This window comes from Cyprinus carpio, chromosome A18 (genome assembly GCF_018340385.1).
Source record: "Cyprinus carpio isolate SPL01 chromosome A18, ASM1834038v1, whole genome shotgun sequence".
NCBI lineage: Eukaryota > Metazoa > Chordata > Actinopteri > Cypriniformes > Cyprinidae > Cyprinus > Cyprinus carpio.
Genome location: NC_056589.1, coordinates 21477696 through 21495891, shown reverse-complemented (window position 1 = coordinate 21495891; position 18196 = coordinate 21477696). Strand labels below are relative to the sequence as shown.

Genomic DNA, 18196 nt, shown 5'->3' with positions numbered 1-18196 from the left:
CTTTATAATTTTAAAAGCAGCCAGTTGTCGGTTATCGGTTGTAAGAAACTAAAATTTATAAAATCATCCAGAATTTTAATATTGCATATAATTGTGCATATTTTTCCATGTTCTGGCATTTTTTTTTTTAAATTCTTATTTCATTTCCGGTCATGTTATTGTGGAGCGCAACAAGATAGTAAAGCCAAACAGTGTGTCTGAATCCTTTTCTTTTAATCTCAATATTGAGAAAGCAAATACTGCGTCATTGAGCAAATTCATGAAAAAATATTTACAGGAAGAGGGAGGAGTAATAATACTCCTTACAATGAAACCACATCAGCAAACATACATACAAACAAACAAAAGTCTGCGTACTGGATTTTTAAGCACTTCTTACCAAAAACATGATCTGTATTCCAAACTATATTTGAATAAACTTATTCATAATATATTTACAGAATACATTAAATGTACAACATTCACACCTTGTATTCTATCAACATTTTTAGAATGAATTAGGCACAAATTTTCAAATGAGTTAGGGTTGTTTTAAATGCAATCCAACTGATGTTCAATGATTTAACTACATCCAAAAGAAAAGTATTGCATGTTTTCTGCATACATTTACATTCTAGACTTTTCCAAAGCTGCTAAGCTGCTTCTAATCTTGAGTTTTGTGGACTGTAATTGCCCTGACTTGCCACATAATCTGTACAAATAGCCATTCTACAGTAGAGCATAAACCGGGGGTCTACAGGCCCCTACAGAGGGGGATAAGTGCGTGCAACAGGTGGGCCAATGGATTGGGATGGGGGTAGGGGGCGTTAGTACACACATAATACAGTTAGAAATGTTGAAACTTTTCGTATTGGACCAGTGTGAAAGGAAGATGGCTGTTAGAAGAGGTCTATAGGAGAACACTGTCTGGTAGCATTCACATTCATCTCAATGAATTGTGATTGGTTACTCAGGTGACTGACATTTGAAGCTCAGGAACTCAATGAAGAGGTTCTTACAAGGCAAATTAATTGACTCTGGTTCTCACAGTTACAGATGAGGCTGAACAGGTCCTCACAAATTAGATTCCGGATTGTCCGTAATATTCGGCATTATGTATCCAGTGCTGCAGCTACCGTTGAACATGACGTCTGCGCCCGAAGCAGAACCGTTCTGCTTACAGTAATTGGCTGGCTTGGACAACGGGGCTTCACTCTGCTTCTTTGCATTGAGAAGGCTTGTGTCATCTTCATCCTCTTCTCTGGTCCTACAAGCAGTGTCTTTTATAATGCAGCCTTTTTTATAGGAGACAGTGGACAGGCCTCCTGCGTTCTCGTCAATGATGTTCAAATAGCGCAGAATAAAAACCACAGGCACAGGGAGGACGGCGGTGAGCACCAGTGAGATGCAGACAGCTAGGCCCCAAGGCGGATAGCTGAGAGACTGTTCTTGAGCCTGCGAACAGACACTGCAATTGGATTATTCTGGCAAAGGAATAATTCCACTTTAATCCTGTGGTAAAACTGTGGATTTAAGGCCTTAGAACTGACATAGATTTAAAGGAATAATTTACCCAAAAATGGTTCAATAATAAATTAATGAGTGACTTTTAAACTTTAGTCTTAACTAGTTTGATGTTTACAAAAAAAAAAAAAAAAAAAAAAAATAGAACACCTATAGGTGAAATAATCTACAAAACAATGTCTAAATGGAGTCTGTATATTCCTCTCTGAGTAAAACCTGAAAATTATGGCCATATTTTGAGCTAAAAAAATGTTTCAGATATTGTATTTTACATATTAAACTTTCAAAATTGCATATTGGCCTCTTTTCTCAGAGCTTCATTCAGGATTACCCACCAGTTGCTGGATCCATGCGCTGTAGCTAGGTGGCGACAGTCCCAGCTGAACGATGCTTGCAGCCAGAAGACCCAGCAGCAGCACTGGTGTGATAAACTTCCACATATAGTAATAGTAGCGGTATGGAGTGAAACCAAGCATGTCCTTTAGATCCTCAAAGAACCTGAACGAACCCACGGGAGACAGAGATGCATCAGTGCCACAGTCACTGCCAGTTAGATTGCTTTTGCTTGTTTATTAGTTGAAGCTTAATAATGAACTAATTATATAAAGTTTTAAGATTTGATTGTATTAAGCTTTTGTAAATAATAATTATGATTGCTTATTTATATTTACAATTTTATATATGCAATATAACTATACTTGAATTTAAATACTTTCAATCAGTAAAATAAAGAGTTGATCACTTACAATACTTCTATTAATAACATTACATAAATATGTTTTAAGTTCATTATAAGTTATTATTATTAAAAGAAAAAAAAAAATCAATTCAAGTCTTCACATCCAAACCATGTCTGATAAATTATCATTTAAAAAAATTTAGTCTTATAGTAGCATAAATGCTATCTATATATATGTGGCATATCTATATATACTGAAACTCCCTACACATAAGGCCAAAATGCAATTTGAAAGTTTAAAATCTACAAAAAAAACACAAATATTTAAATCTACAAAATAAAGTCTTGAATGGAATGTGTTCCTCTCTAAACAAAACCACAAATATTTGGCCTATTTTTAGCTCAAAACATTTTTTTTTTCAGATATATTAAACTTTCAAATTGCATTTTGGCCTTTTTTTCAGAGAGTTTCAATCAAGATGATTCAATTAGAGATGTGCCAGTGCCACAATAAATTCTAATTAGATTAGCATTTGCTACTATGAGGTTTTTGTTAATTAATTGTTAATTTTTTTAAATGATAATTTAATTATAATTCAATTTTTCTTTGGTTTGGATGTGACCATAACTTGAATTAATGTTTTTTTTTTTTTTTTTACACTTGACAATAAATAATCTTCATAGCAATATGAAGCTCATGTCACCAGAGGGCGCTGTAAGCTCTCTAATAGAGGAAGAGTGCGCGACATACTTGTCGGTGCCATACACCCAGGCCACAGCAATGTTCTCCAGAAGAACCACGATGAGAAGAGGCAGAGTAGCGGAATAGTCGTCAAACATGGCTACAAAGTAGTTCCCAGATCGTTGGACAAATATTAAACCAATACTGAAGGCAAGTACACAGCAACCAACTGTAAACAAAGCAGAGAAAGAGTCAAAATAAGGAGGGGTGAAAAACTTTATCACGGTTTCCACAAAAATATTAACCAGGACAACTGTTTACAACTTTGATGATAATAAAACGTTTATTGAGAAAAAAAAAATTAGAATGATTTTCAAGGATTATGTGACACTGAAGACTGAAGTAATGGCTGCTAAAAATTCAGCTTTGCCATCACAGGAATAATTGACAATTTTAAGTACATTAAAATAGAAAATGCTTATTATAATTGTAATAGTAATTCCCTATATTTCAGTTTATGCTGTATTTTTGATCAAATAAACGTAGCCTTGATTCGTGCAAATCTAAGATAGGCTTCAGAGATAGATCAAATAAAGATCTATTATATTCTGAAACTTAAGCAAATATGAACTAAAGGATGCTGTCTTTTCTCCATATAGCAGAGTAATGAGTTTTTGTCTTTGACTGACCTGTGAGGTATTCCTTCCGTATTTTGAAGGTGTCCACAATGGGGGTGAGGATGCCCTGGATAGTGCCGAACATGCTGCCCAGCCCCAGATTGACCAACATAAGGAAGAACATGATGGACCAAAAAGGTGAGGCTGGGAAGTGGGTCATGGCTTCGGTGAAGGCGATGAAGGCCAGGCCTGTTCCCTGTACTGCCTGTGAGAAGAAAGATAAAGGTAGGATATTAGCATGCATTCAAAACATGAATGTGTAAAAGCACAAATATATATGAAGATAATGTGTGATTAGTAAAAACCTGGATGAGGACAAGGACAACGCTTGACATATCTTCTTCAGAAAATGTCAAATTTACTTAATCATAGCTGAAGTCTTTAAAATCGTGATGTTTAAATGCCAAAACATAAACATTAGATTGCTCCTATAGCAATGATGTACATACATTTGTTGATTCTGTACTGTTAAAATGCTGTATTTTGCTTGATGCCGCTGCATCAATTGTTCAACACCTTTTAGTGTAAGGGTTTACCTAGAAATTAGCAGGAACTGACAAAACTAGATTTGGGTAAAAGAAAACACATCAAAGCAGCAGGAGTAAAGTGACTGTGTAAAGAAAGAGCCTCGTATTCTAGAAGACTACGGCGGTTGACGGTTCTCATAAGCGTGTATGTGGTTAATCTCATTATGGCTACACGTACCACATTTATTTCCGTTTGTTTCATCATGCAGTGTTTCTTGATCACCCACACACCTCTTTCCATAACAACACAGACAGCAGGAATGCTTCTATGCCTTAAAAGCATTTTACATCTGTGTGTGGCCGTCAGTTACAAACAAGGGTGTCTAAGATTATGAAAGGAGAAATCTTTTAAACATCTGTGACCCCGGACCACAAAACCAGTCTTAAGTGTCAATTTTTCGAAATTGAGATTTATACATCATCTGAAAGCTGAATAAATAAGCTTTCCTTTGATATATGGTTTATTAGGATCGGACAATATTTGGCCAAGATCTAAAAATCGAAATACTGAGAAAATCGCCTTTAAGTTGTCCAAATTAATTCTTAGAAAAGCATATTACTAATTAAAAATTACGTTTTTATATATTTACGGTAGGAAATTGACTAAATATCTTCATGGAACATGATCTTTACTTAATATCCTAATGATTTTTGGCATAAAATAAAAATAATATTAATTTTGACCCATACAATGTTTTTTTGGCTATTGCTACAAATATACCCCAGTGACTTAAGACTGGTTTTGTGGTCCAGGGTCACCTATATGTATTTTATTGCTTACAATTATATATATATATTATATATATATACTTATGGTTATATTTTGTTTATTAATGTCAGATTTTAAGAAAGCAGTGAAGAATGGATGGGTTTTAAAAGAACACATTTTGATGGAAACTGCTCTTTTGTGTTGTATTAACTTTCAAAACATATGACCAGTGTGAGCGCGTAGCTATTAGGGGTGAATTCCATGGAAAGTTTGTGTATCTCAGCTGTCTCTTAGGTTTCCCCGAGGTGTATCAGTTCACTTTAAGCTCCTCCTCACCTTGTTCAACTCTTCTTTGATATCGCAGCTGTCTAAGCCTAGGCGTGGGTAATCGTTTTCCATCACGCCCCGTATAATGTTGGTCATTTGCTGGTAGTCCTCAGGGCTAACATAACTGAAGTTAATATGGTGTGGGATCAAGCTTGGATTAATTTCTTTTCCAAGAAAATCAATGATCTTCTTTGTGTTCCTAAGATACATTAAAAAAGAAAGTCAAATACTTGTCATTTGGTCTGTATGAACTGCAAGCGTATTTTATTATTATTTTGAAGTTAATTCTACTAAACTGCTCCTCATGGTTAATTTGCTTTTGAACTTACATTTCGACACATTTGGCATTCATGATGTTAGCTTTGAAGCCCAGAACAGCAAACACGACCAGAGTGGCCAACACTGAGGTGAAGAAGTTAATGAAGGAGACCAGCACAGCGTCGAAGTGGCAGTTGTTGTCCCGCTTGTTGTAGCTGGAGAAGGCGATAACACCACCGAAACCAAGACCCAGGGCAAAAAAGACCTGCGTGGCAGCTTCACGCCACACTTTGGGTTCCAGCATGATTTCCAGCTGTAAAAAGATACTGTAGTTTATTATTTGTCGCAAGCTAAATTGGATGCAATGACATGCTTTTCATTTAAAATATCCGCAAATATCTGAAAATGTATTAATCTTAATTTGTTAATTAATTAATTTGTGGGCCACACCACAAATTTTAACATATAAACCTATTAATGAAATGCCTACATAAGAGATTATTATAAGAACTTAAACTACTACATGAAAATTAGAAATGTTATCTTAGCAACTAAATGAAACAAGTTTAAGTTGAAGCACTAAAATAACTGGAAATAAAAACTAAAACTGAACTAAAACTTAATTAAATAAATAATAATATAAAAAAAGTATTAAAAATAACAACAGCACATAAAAAATGACAAAGAATGAACTAAAATTAAAATGAAAATTGACAATATAAATATTACAGTATATATATAAATTTGTAACTCCAAGACTTACGGACTTTATGGAACATAAAAGAAGGTATTTTTTGAGAAATGTCTTTTTTTCTCCATATAATGGAAATGCACACAGGTTTGGAGCAAAATATGATTGTAATTTTCATTTTTGTGTGAAAATATAAATATAAACATACATAATCAGCTTTTTTAGATACTGAGTTGCATCCATGATAACAAAGATGTAAAATCAGTGCTAGAAACCTTCTTACATAATAATAATAAAAAAAAAAATCCCATTTCACATTTCAGCTACTGTGCAGCATTTGTAATGGCACTGTTCAAATTATCATTGTGTTTAATGCAGTAGCAGTACTATTCTAAAGCAGAGGCTACATACTATCATTTAACTGTGTGTTACACAAACCACCCACTGTTAAGACTCTGAAGCGACATATAGCACAACAAGTGACACACTGACAGCCCCTTTAGACTGAGGAGAAATGATGACTACATCTTGTGTTTGTGTGTTGGATGTGTATTGTATAAAATAGCTGGCACAACAAGACAGTCTGCTATGTTTCTGTCTGTGCTGAGGAAAGGGTTAATTCACTTCTGTCGAGTCATATCACAAATGCATGCTGGCCTATTGTTACCATAGATACATCCACTGGTCTCCACCGGACTGAGACGATTGATACACATTGGAATTAGTAATGGGTGATTACCATAATTCTCAATAAATTGGATTAATTGCTGCTGTATGAACCAGAGCATGTAAATTAGCCTAACCATGTCGTAACATGTCATCTGCTCATACATACACAGATCATGTCCTTTAGGTTCTTACCTTTGGTGTGAACATGTGGATGATGCCATCAATAGAACCCTTGAGCAGGAAAGCACGAGCCAGGAAACAAATAAGCACCACGTAGGGGAAGAGAGAGCTGAAGTACATCACCTGCAATTAGACATAACCAAACAGGTTTCAAAAAATATCAATGTAAAAAGTGCCCTCACTTGCTGACTTTGCTGACAGAGTACACAGGCTTTTCTCATAGAGCATCAAATTGTAATTTGTTTTTCAAACTTTTACATTTGTTTAATTTTCATACCTTGACAGTTCGTCATTTTGCAAGTGTAGAAATCAGATCCGTTTGTTCAAACAGTGTATTGGAAATGTTAATTTGATCACAATACTAATCTAATCTAATTTTGAATGACTCTTAATGAAGAAAGATGCTTTTTTTAAGCCAGATGGTGTAGTTAAGGCATCTATTAGCAAAATATCTAGCCTGAATGCTACATATGAGTGTAAATGAGTGAATTGATGTTATATGCATGTTACATCCCAGATTACTAAAAAACTACTTCCGAAATCTGATCTGGCCAGTCTGATCAGACTGAAACATATTTCCAAAACTCTGACATATGGTTGTGAAAAACTGTGTATTTTATTTTTCACAGTGAAGCTAATTGGATTTGAGTCAGATATATTGCTGCAGGTCCGAACAAAGCCTAGACTTAGGTGTCTAGTGCTTATCTTTGACAATACAAGGAGAGTTATCTACAGAACGAAGACGGTAATGCTGATTTCAGTTTTTTAATGTTTATCATCATGAAAACTTCTACCAGACCATGTTTATGATGACACAAACAGCGTTTTACAATCAGATTTATACATTGCATTGAGGGTAAACATTTGATCATTCCCTGGGAATCGAACCCATGACCTTGCCATTGCTAGAGTCATGCTCTGACATGTATCAGTCACATATTAATGTAGGTTTAACAAGCTATTTTAAGTTAAAAAGCACTTTTTAAACAAAGTAAACAAAACAGCCTTTATGAAAGAATTACATAGATGATGGACATAATTGGCTTACTTTGATCTTGCTTTTACTGTATGACTATAATGCTGAAAATGCTATGGACTCATCTCTGATTCATCAAGGGTGGGCCAGTCTAAGAGTTAAGAACAAAGCCTAAAGTTTTACTATCCCACAGCTTAGAAGATTAAAAGACACACTTTGTCTGTGGCTTCCCAAAAAGGAAGCATCAAGAAGGTTTTTACAAAGATCCATTAAATTATTCAACCCCTTTTTCTGCAGACACATCTCTAATTCTACAGTACAGTATCCTCGTTCACCAATAATTGTGGTAGAGTATGGTTATTGGGTGCAGTGCCACAGAACTGTGAATGGGGATTGTGCACATAAAACCATGGCAACCAACATTACTATGCAATTTGTGCACACAAAATTACAAAAAGGGGAAAAAAAGAATGGCACTGTGGGTGGGTTTTTTTTTTTCTTTTCCAAAATGCGCTTTCTGGGAAATTTGAATGAGACGTTGAATGAGACACTCTTTTGTGAGGTAAATCCCAGATTAGGCTTCAAAGACTGGCCTTATCCACTGCAGAGTATAGTATAGTATATCCCTTACTGACTGAGGGGCCACGCTTGAACAGTAGGAATTCATCTGCTGTCATTTTAACTGGGAAGGGGTAAAATATTTATAAGAAACCTTTATTATATCTATCATGAGCATACATCAATTTAGTGGACTCTGTAATGTAATTTTTGTGTGGTTACTGAAATATTGTGTTTTCTTTTAACATATACACTATAAAATATGTAAAAAGGACTGGGTCAAAGGCACACTGATGCCAGAGTACTGCTGCATCACGTTTTACAACGTTACGCAGGCATGGATCACATGAGAGGATGATGGTTCTCACTGACATAAAAACTACAAATCTAAAGCAGTGGTTCTCAACCACATTCCTGGAGGACCACCAACACTGCACATTTTGCAGTCTCCTTAATCAAACACACCTGATTCAGGTCACCTTCTCATTAGTAGAAACTCACAGACTTGTAATGGGTGTGTTCAGACAAAGGAGACATGCAAAATATGCAGTGTTGCTGAACCTCCAGTAATGTGGTAGAAAAAACAAAATAAAAAGGTTAGTGTTTCTCTCTGTGTTGCTTTTAAGACATCCACTGAGGTCTTGGCTGACTTTATAGTGTGACTAAAGGCAGACTTTCCTAGAACAAAATACAAAAGACTTTTCTTACCTTTCCAGAAGACTGGATACCCTTCATCATAGCAAGACACACCATGGTCCAAGCAGCCAGCAGGCACAGAGTCATCCTCCAGTTAAGTCCTCCACTCTCAGAGATGGAATCAGAGATGTCCAGGGCCACACGATACCAGTAGTACGTAGTGGCTGAACTTTTCTCACACTCTGGTTCGACATCTACAAAATATCATGAAACTTACAATCTTGTACAGCATCACAAGATCGATCAGAAAAGTTGTTAAGTACATTAAAAAGTATTGTTTCAGTCTAAATGGATGCATTTTAATGCAAACATTAAAAGTATAATTTCCTGTTCTTCTTGAAGTTGTCTTACATGTATTAGTTTTGTTTTTGACCAGGGGACACTCGTGCCAAGGAAGAGGCTGCTGGAAGGACTGTGAGAAGTAGAAGAGACTCCAGCCGATGATGACATTGTAGTAAAGAGCCACAAAAAAACATACCTGGAATAAGAGGGAATGCAGTCAAATGTATGGGCTACACCATCTACTCTAAATCTAAAAGTCTTTAAATGGTTTAATTAATTGCCTTTCCCCTGTGCAAAGACATTATCCGACTTTGGCCATTTTTATACAGTGCACTTGAAATAATGTTTGTCTTCATTAAAGCACTGATATTCACCAGACAGCTGGCAAAGCCGATGCCACCTAGACGTGGGCTGATGTAGTTCCACACCCCAATACTGCCCCTGCGGATGCGCTGGCCCACTGCTAGCTCCAGGAAGAAGAGGGGAATCCCTATCACCACCAGCAGAATGAGGTAGGGAACCAGATACGCTCCTACAAAGAGGAGAACTTATGGTTATGGCTATTTATTTCCTTCATCTTGGTTTTATGATTATTCATTCATTATAATTAGTTTTTCTAATTAATTAATTATTTTTTATTAAATAAAATTATTTTTTAACTGTTATTTATAATGCTAATCATGTCAATTTTTTTCTGTGTCCAGTGTTATTTTAGTATTATTCATATAGTATTAATTAATATTTTGAATAGGATATAATATTTCTATTCCTATTCTCTACTACTATCAACCAACTACAAACAAAAACTAAAATAAAATTAACAAAAATTTAAAAAAACGTCCTTAAATCATCAAGATGTTCTGTAAACTTCAGTATATTTTATTTCAAAACATCATGTTTTGTATGATCTATTTCAACCAGAGTTATTTTAGCATCACTTAGATATTATTATAGTTTTTATTATTATTTTGATATTTTGTTTCCCTTTTAAGTTTAGTTTAAGCTTAAGTAATTTTCTTGTGTTTTTTAGAAGTTTTAGTAGTTGATATATATGTATCTATGTATACACATCGAGTTAAACAGAATTAAAATGATAAACGTGTCTTTGCCAGCTAACTGAAATAAAAAGATTTTTATATTTTATTTTATTTCAGTTAATGTTTGTTTAAACTTTTTTATTTTTCAGTTTCAGTGTTAGATAACTATAATAACCCTGCTTTGTTGGGTGCAAGCTTTGGGAAATGTCATGAACAATTTCAAGCCATTTAGCATTGATTCTCTCTGTTATATACAGGGATGCAAACTTATCATGGGGGAAAAAGGTGACAAAGATGAGCACACCCCCTTCCCCAAAATAAAACCCTACATTTTTTATATTAATTATAATAATTTAAAGCCTTTATTATTATTTTCTAACTCAAAATTCAATTTAAATGTTCACTTTCATTCATGAAGTAGACAGGAAAAAAATTGTCATCTGGTGGAAAACAAAGACTTTAGATGAAAATGACATGAAATTACCATTATATCCAACAGATGGCAGCAGAGGATCACCCATCAGCTCAGTTGCCATTTCAACTCCCTAGTTTTTTGGATTTATTATAAAATGACTATGAAGTATAGCAAGTGCAGGGAAGTCACAAAGTCTCATGTCATTTAGAAATAAATTAATAAACAAGCCCAGACACCAGCAGCCTAGTAGGGTTAATTATTTAAATACTTAAGTAGTTAACTACCAATTAAATTAATTATTAATGGTATAATAATTACATAATGCATTAAAATATTTTGCCTTTTTTTAGATTTAATTTAAAAACTACATTTTTAAACATTGCCTAAAAAGGACACATCAAAACAAGAGCTTTAAGTTATCTTTACCTGTAGAAGCTGCTAAAGGCAACACAGACTTGTTGCTGCTGTAGTTTTGTTACTCTGAATTTACTGTGCATCAATTAAAGCACAGCTCTGTATTGACAGGCTTTTCAGATAGTTTTTTCCGTCCATTGCTACATTTATCACCATGAATCGTGGATCAATTTGGCGTAATTGTTTAAACTTGCGTATGTCATTCCTGAAACAGTATACGTGGATGGTTTGGTCCTCTTACACATTTCTTCAAACTGTGAATGAAGTCAAAACCGAGCAAAGAGCGATTCCCTTATAGCGTAACTGACTGAGCTTATGCGCACAGAAACTGATTGGCCATTGCATTCAACAGAGATGCCTGTGATTGGTTACAATACTCAATGCTGCAAAACACATTGTAAATAGAAATGTTTGTTTTTTTAATTCAAAACCAGAGTGTGCACACAAAAACACAGGGTGTTGGTACTACTGGAACTGTAAAAAGACTAACCAAAAAAAAAAAAAAAAAACATTTTCTCATCGGATCTACACGAATCTCGTATGTGATCTTACTACTGTATCAAATGTAAGACAGTAGCATTCCTTATAAAATGATTGCTATTACATAGGTTGCTTCTCTTCTGTTTTTTTTAATACCGAAGTCATTCACTCACTCTGAAAGTGTCTTTTGCAAATGAACGACAACAAAGAGAAAGACATAATCATATCTAATGAAGGCCTATGCCATTGCTCTCAGTGAGACCAGGGTAGAGAGCTGTAATCTGCATTAAATCTGACATTAAACAGCTTTGTATAATCGGCGATTGGTAATATAGCCTGTGATTATCCTGCACATGCAAAACGGTTCATTTCAATGCCATGCCTGCCTATTGTGGGAACTTAGAGCTCTCTCTTAAATAACTAATTCTAATTTGTTTTTATTGATTGATATTGAATGTAATTTTGGTACTCTTACTCCAATGAGTTTCTATGGTTTCAAAAGAAATTACAGTTGATTAGCCAGAGGAGTTTCCAGATAGTGATAAACCATCACTCCATTATGGTGTATTTTTGTTTGTGTTGACTAAAAATTAGTTGTTTAGTTATAACATGAATTATGATACCCCGAAATGTCAGTATGTATTTTCCTAAAAGACCTCTGGCACTGAAAATACACTGACTAGACTTGAAGAAGGAAATGAAGGAGGAAATGCATAGCGAGAACTTGAAAATGAGGTGCCAGACTTATGTCTGACTTTAGGTTGTCAGTATTAGAAATGAAGTTCCTTTGTGTCTGAGCATGTGTCAATGAACTGAAACAGCTCACAGTTTCACTCTCAAATATTCTCCATTTATATATATTTATCTATGAATATTTGAGAGTGAAATTGTGAACAGTTTCAGTTATATGTATTTATTTGTAGAGGTACTCATCAAAGTAAATTACGTAATGGATATATGTATATAATCCATATATATTAACTTGATAATTTTTCATTTATTTAATTCATCATAACCTACCGCCACCATTTTTTTGGCACAAATAGGGGAACCGCCAGACGTTGCCCAGGCCCACTGAGAAGCCCACCTGGGCAAGGATGTACTGGAGCTTGCTGCTCCAGGCAGGCCTCTCCTCCTCTTCCTCCTCCTCCTCTGAGCCCTCCTCAACATCCCGGTCCTTATTCTGTAGAACATCTCCTACCATTAGAGAGCTCTTCTTGAAAGAGTCCTCACAGTTATTTTCATTGGAGAGCAAATCTTTGACAGATTCCGTAACTTCGTCATCATCAGTCTCTCTCTTGACCGTTTTGCTGTTTTTGGGCATTTGAAAATGTCTTTTTTGGCAATGGATGAGGGAGAAATTCTAGGAAGTCCTTTTCGGTAGGGCAGGTTGAGGTCAAACGTACAAAGGCAGGTCAGAGAGTGGGATTTAGTCATAGATAGAGAAAAGTGTGGGTTGAGAAAATATTTATCTTCTCATTTTCACGGTTTCCTGTTAGATACAATAACAAGAACAGAAACTAGACAAGTAAATTCGCCTGACATGATGCAATGTGTTACTAAGTTGCATGATTTTTTACAATTATATTCCCTAGACTCCATCCCCATATCTTCAGCTTTTTCAGAACTCCCGCCCTAAATACATCAGTCAAACCCAAGGGTGATTGCCAGGCAGACAAAGCTGTTTACTGCATATCCTATATGGCTGAGACAAGTGTAATTCCCAGAATATCTCAGGTAGTTTGTACAATTTATGCATTCTGTTACCCGGGGTAATTTAGTATATATGTATATGAACGAGGTCGGTTCATATACATACGAACCCAAAAAGAAAAGAGCGCGCCTTCTGTAGTCACAGCGCTCCAGAGTAGCAGGTTTGGATGCCGGTTTCGCAATAGATGGATAGCAAAAAAAAAAAAGATCATTTGAGGCTCAGAAGCTCTGGTTTATACATTGTATACTGAACCATGAGTGTACAAATGTGAATGATGCTGCGCTGTGCGCTGATTTCTTTCAAGGCTGCACCTTTTTATGATCCAGCCTCTATCAGAACACATTTTGTACTCTTCGTCAATGAATTTACCAAAAAAACTTTTTTTAAATTAACTCTAAATTCGATCAAATATTTTAAAATTCGCTCATTCAAAAATGTCATTTTTTAAAACAAGGTTATGGAATCTACATACGCATAGGATGTCAAGAATATATGCTAAAAATTGAATTTGTTATAAGCAAAACCATTGTGTCTATATTATTTGAATTCCGCTTATTATTGGGAAAATTGTTAGTTTACGATGAGAGCAATTATTTCTTACGAAAGGAATGCAATATAAATTTGTAAGGAACTTCATTTTTGACCCACCCACCCAAATTTACTGTGTCACCCATGTGCGAGGTTTCATCATACACACTGCGTGTGATGCGCAGCCGTTCTTTCATCAAACCGTATGTTAAATCAGCACAACTGAATAGAAAAAAACATCTTACCTTACAACGAATCAAAAGGAAATTAGCTTAGGTTTTGAAATCTGCTGTTTCGACTTGAAGACGGTTTATATTCGATGGTTTGATCATACAAGTATAGCTCATATACAAGCTGATGTAAATGTGATGCTGGAGGCGCAGATGCTCTACTGTCTATCCGTATCGTCCAACCCACAGGAAATTGTAGAGGAAACTGATTTGAGTTCCCCGAAGAACAGAACTGGGCGTGGCTTATGTAGGCTATTAACATAATATATTTTAACACATCATATAATATGACAATATTACATCGCATTTTGCTTTAAATTGTTTTTATGTTCGTAAAATAATTTTCAATCTAAATCCCCCCCGATCAAATGAAACAGTGGTACAGCCCACTACATCGCCCACAAGCTGGTTTTCAGGGGTGCACCGGTATAGTAACCTCGTGCTTGGAAATCTTACATCAGCTTTACAATAATGGCTGAAATCTCAGATAATGACACAGGCTTTTATGAGCCCAATAACGACGTGATGGGGACGCTGCAATTTTGTCTGGATTCTTATTATGCCTTTGGTTTTGCCCTAGAACTGTATACAAACTGTAAATTGTATAAACGTAAAAGTTGGAATGAACCTGCGCATCTGCTCAGGAAATAAATGCGCATAAATTGCAATATTGGTGTAAGTTAGCTATAGAAACAAAAGATGAAACAAAATGACTTAATTGTGACTTCTTGGTTATAATTTATGGGCAATTGGTAATAGAAATAGGTGTTTCATATTCCTCGATTCCTTGGCTCACGGTGTAATCCCACATACCAATTTTTTTTTTTTTTTTTTTTTTTTTTGTCATAAATTTTACATTTTAGAAAAACACATTTTGCGGACTAATCCTAATATTTTTACCTGAGCTCAATGAAACCTGCAGAAAGATTATGTAGAGGTCAAAAACATGGCTCGCCAGACCAATAAATGCATGCACTATTTCAAGTAAAACAAATTAATTCAAACAAACAAATAAATAATAAAAGTCAAATTTACAAAAAACTACTTAAAGCAAGAACTTGAGGAAGCCTGCAAAGTTTGATGCAGTTTAGTAAAAGGGTGGCATTAAAACAGTGATGTACATTGTAAATTAAGATTGACTTGCAGTATTAAGTATTTATCACAAACAAAATCAGCAACTTTAGTAGTTTTGGTTTTGCCTTGTGGGAAAGAACTTTACACAAACCCCTATTGGGGTTTAAAAGCTTGTTTCTAAAATGTTTTTATTTGAACTTGTATAATAGGCCTAGACAAAAAAAAAAAAAAAAAAAAAAAAATAAAAAAAATAATAATAATTAATAATAATAAAAAAACAGGCAATTTTAGAATGTGTTTGCAGGTTGTGGATCAGGTGCTTGCAGAAGATTTGTTTCTTCAGGCATTTCTTAAAGATTTTTAGTGACTCCTACATTGAGTGTGAAGGTTCTGGAAGCTGAAAGTGACTCAGTTAATGGGAAAACATGTAAATAATTTTAAAGTAATAAAGGGTTTTCTTCTTCCTAGGACTGATGGCTGTTTGTGACATGTGATTGTCCTCTGCTGATAGCTGGAGGTGATCATAATGTCAGATATTCCTGGAACTTTAGAGTGACGTTGCATTGCACTCAGCACATTGTGATGAACCACAGGAGCAGTTTCCATTGGTGATAAGGTTTAATCCATGACATCATTAGATGCAACAACAATAATAATAATAATAAAAAAACTATGCTGCAAACATCTCAATTATAGTAACTAAATCTAAAATATTGAAATATCACTGCATAGGAATCATGCTTTTTCTATACATTAATTATACATCTCCCAGTGGCTCTTGACCGGGGCATTATTTTGAGAATGTTTCCAGCATGTGATGATAAACACATACGAGTCACAGATGGCAGGTTTGTTCTACCTAAGTGTTAAATAGTTAATGTCCTACGCCATTCATTCGGTAACACAATGCTTTGCTGCTGTCACAAGTTTTGCTCTATTCATTTTTTACACCAATACCAGATGGTAAATTTGTTGGTTGATCTGGTTACTTGTGGAGAAATCAAAATACAATATACTGAGTGGAGGAGTTTAATTAATTAACTTTGTATCATTATGATAATTAATAGTATTCCGCTCTAGATTTTTTCACAAAGTGACACTGTACAATACATAAACATACCTGAAATAAAAACACCTGAAAGTGCCAGTCTCAAGTTTGATGAGTGCTCATTTGACTGAAATAAGTGATAATTACTATATCTGAACAACATAATGTAAAAGCCATTGGATTTGATTTTAAATAAATATGCATCTGAATTAAAAAAAAAAAAAGTTTAAGTCCTGGACTGAATGAGTGTCTAGCAATCACAAGACAGGAGGCTTTTCACGGGAGCCCTTGAGTGTATCAGTATTTAATATAGTCTGACACTTTTAACGTAGCATTGCTGAGACCCACCCATGCTGTGGTTGCCTTTATCCTGATTAAAAAATGAGGATTATACTCTTTCCCCTCAATTTTTTCTATCTCCCTTTATCTTCCTCTCCCTCTGTCCGGTACCTTTTTGTCATATCTTAACTGTCCATACAGTATTCTAAGATAATGGAATTAATGTGGGAATCGGACTGGACAGTAGTGTTTTCACAAGCTCTTGGAGATGTCTGACAATGAGGGGATTAATTTTGACTGTGGTCCTAAAATCTTCTTTCTCAGGAAAATTGGCCTGTGTCATTGGGTTCAGTTTAGCCATGGAATAATCAGAGGGTTGGGAATGAAACTGGAAGGAAATGCAGAAATACCATAGACAAAAATATTTTATGTCAATAGGTTTACTTTGAAAACTGGAATATTCACATATGAAATGGAACATGGAAATTGTAGTGACAAGGTTAGGACACGTGCAAAACGAGAGGAAAAAATAAAATTTTGGTTAAAGGTGCTGTATGTAAGATTTTGACTCTACTAAAGCATAAAAATAACACAATATGTTTGCAGATATTTCAGAAACATGCTAACATACTTGTTTATCTGAAAACAATGCTACAGTCAGTTATTCTCCTTTGAAAATGTGCGTTCAGGGCCTGAATGTCTGTCTTTGTTTTGGTTTGTGAAACCCGCCCACTGCCAGTTTACCCAATTGTATTTTGGCACCCCGGGTTGCCACTTTGCGGAAAACACAGCGTATTTCATTTCATTCATCGTCAAGTGCGCTCTTTCCGGTTTGTATTGTCAAACTGGCAACCTGCCTGTGCATCAAGTCTGAGGAAAAAAAACCTTCTCCAATATTTGAATTTGGTCTGCAATACCTAGTTCAACCACTCGGTGTCAATCCTACATACAGCACCTTTAACAAATTATAAATTCTTGCAAACATGAATATTAGTCATTCAAAGTAATAGGTGTTAATGTGAACAAAAAGTAATTATGTAATTATCTCAAGATCGTGCAGTATCAATAGCCACAACTTAATACTCATGATTTTGTTAATTCCAATTCCAGTTATTATGCAGTGTATAGGGAGGCGGGAAGCATTTTACATCAGATGAAAACTCCATTAATACTACTACTACTACTACTAATAATAATTTGTTTATAATTGTATTGTATTTTAAGTAACAACTTTTTTATGGGTTTAGATTCAACTATAATAACCCTGATTCACACAACTGAGAAATATGGGTAATTTTTCCTAAACTTATTAAAATGGATGTTAATATGACACTGTAACATTGAAGTTGATGTGCCACTGGGTGGATCAAGCTGCATGTGAGTTTAAAGACTATTCACTGAGTATTATCACGATTGTGTTTAGATAAAAATATGTATTCTTTGGTGAGAATAGCTACAGGTGGCTGACAAATGATATATTACTTATATTGGCCATTGTACTATGCATGGCCAACACAAAAGGACTTCATCTCTTTTTTAAGATCACAAACTAGAGGGTTGAGA

The 18196-nt window shown here is 35.0% G+C and overlaps 1 protein-coding gene across 1 annotated transcript; it reads right to left on the bottom strand.

The window, feature by feature from the left end:
* Positions 1 to 130: 130 nt before the first annotated feature.
* Positions 131 to 14423, bottom strand: LOC109106357 (sodium-dependent neutral amino acid transporter B(0)AT2-like). Its single transcript, XM_042775396.1, has 12 exons — positions 14248 to 14423; positions 12781 to 13252; positions 9789 to 9946; positions 9484 to 9610; positions 9145 to 9326; positions 6915 to 7025; positions 5434 to 5675; positions 5114 to 5303; positions 3554 to 3746; positions 2934 to 3093; positions 1839 to 2001; positions 131 to 1434 (listed from the first exon to the last, which is right to left on the bottom strand). The coding sequence occupies exons 2-12, from the start codon at positions 13082 to 13084 to the stop codon at positions 1054 to 1056; spliced, it is 2211 nt and encodes a 736-aa protein (XP_042631330.1). The 5' UTR covers positions 13085 to 13252; positions 14248 to 14423; the 3' UTR covers positions 131 to 1053.
* Between the last annotated feature and the right edge of the window lie 3773 nt (positions 14424 to 18196).

Bases quoted from the DNA above. Each gene is read 5' to 3' on its own strand.
- LOC109106357 (XM_042775396.1), bottom strand. From the start codon at position 13,084: ATGCCCAAAAACAGCAAAACGGTCAAGAGAGAGACTGATGATGACGAA. The intron at 5,676-6,914 runs GTAAGAACCTAA...ATCTTTTTACAG, and splicing joins TCCACATGTTCACACCAAAG to CTGGAAATCATGCTGGAACC. The intron at 2,002-2,933 runs GTATGTCGCGCA...GGGTTCGTTCAG, and splicing joins TGGGTGTATGGCACCGACAA to GTTCTTTGAGGATCTAAAGG.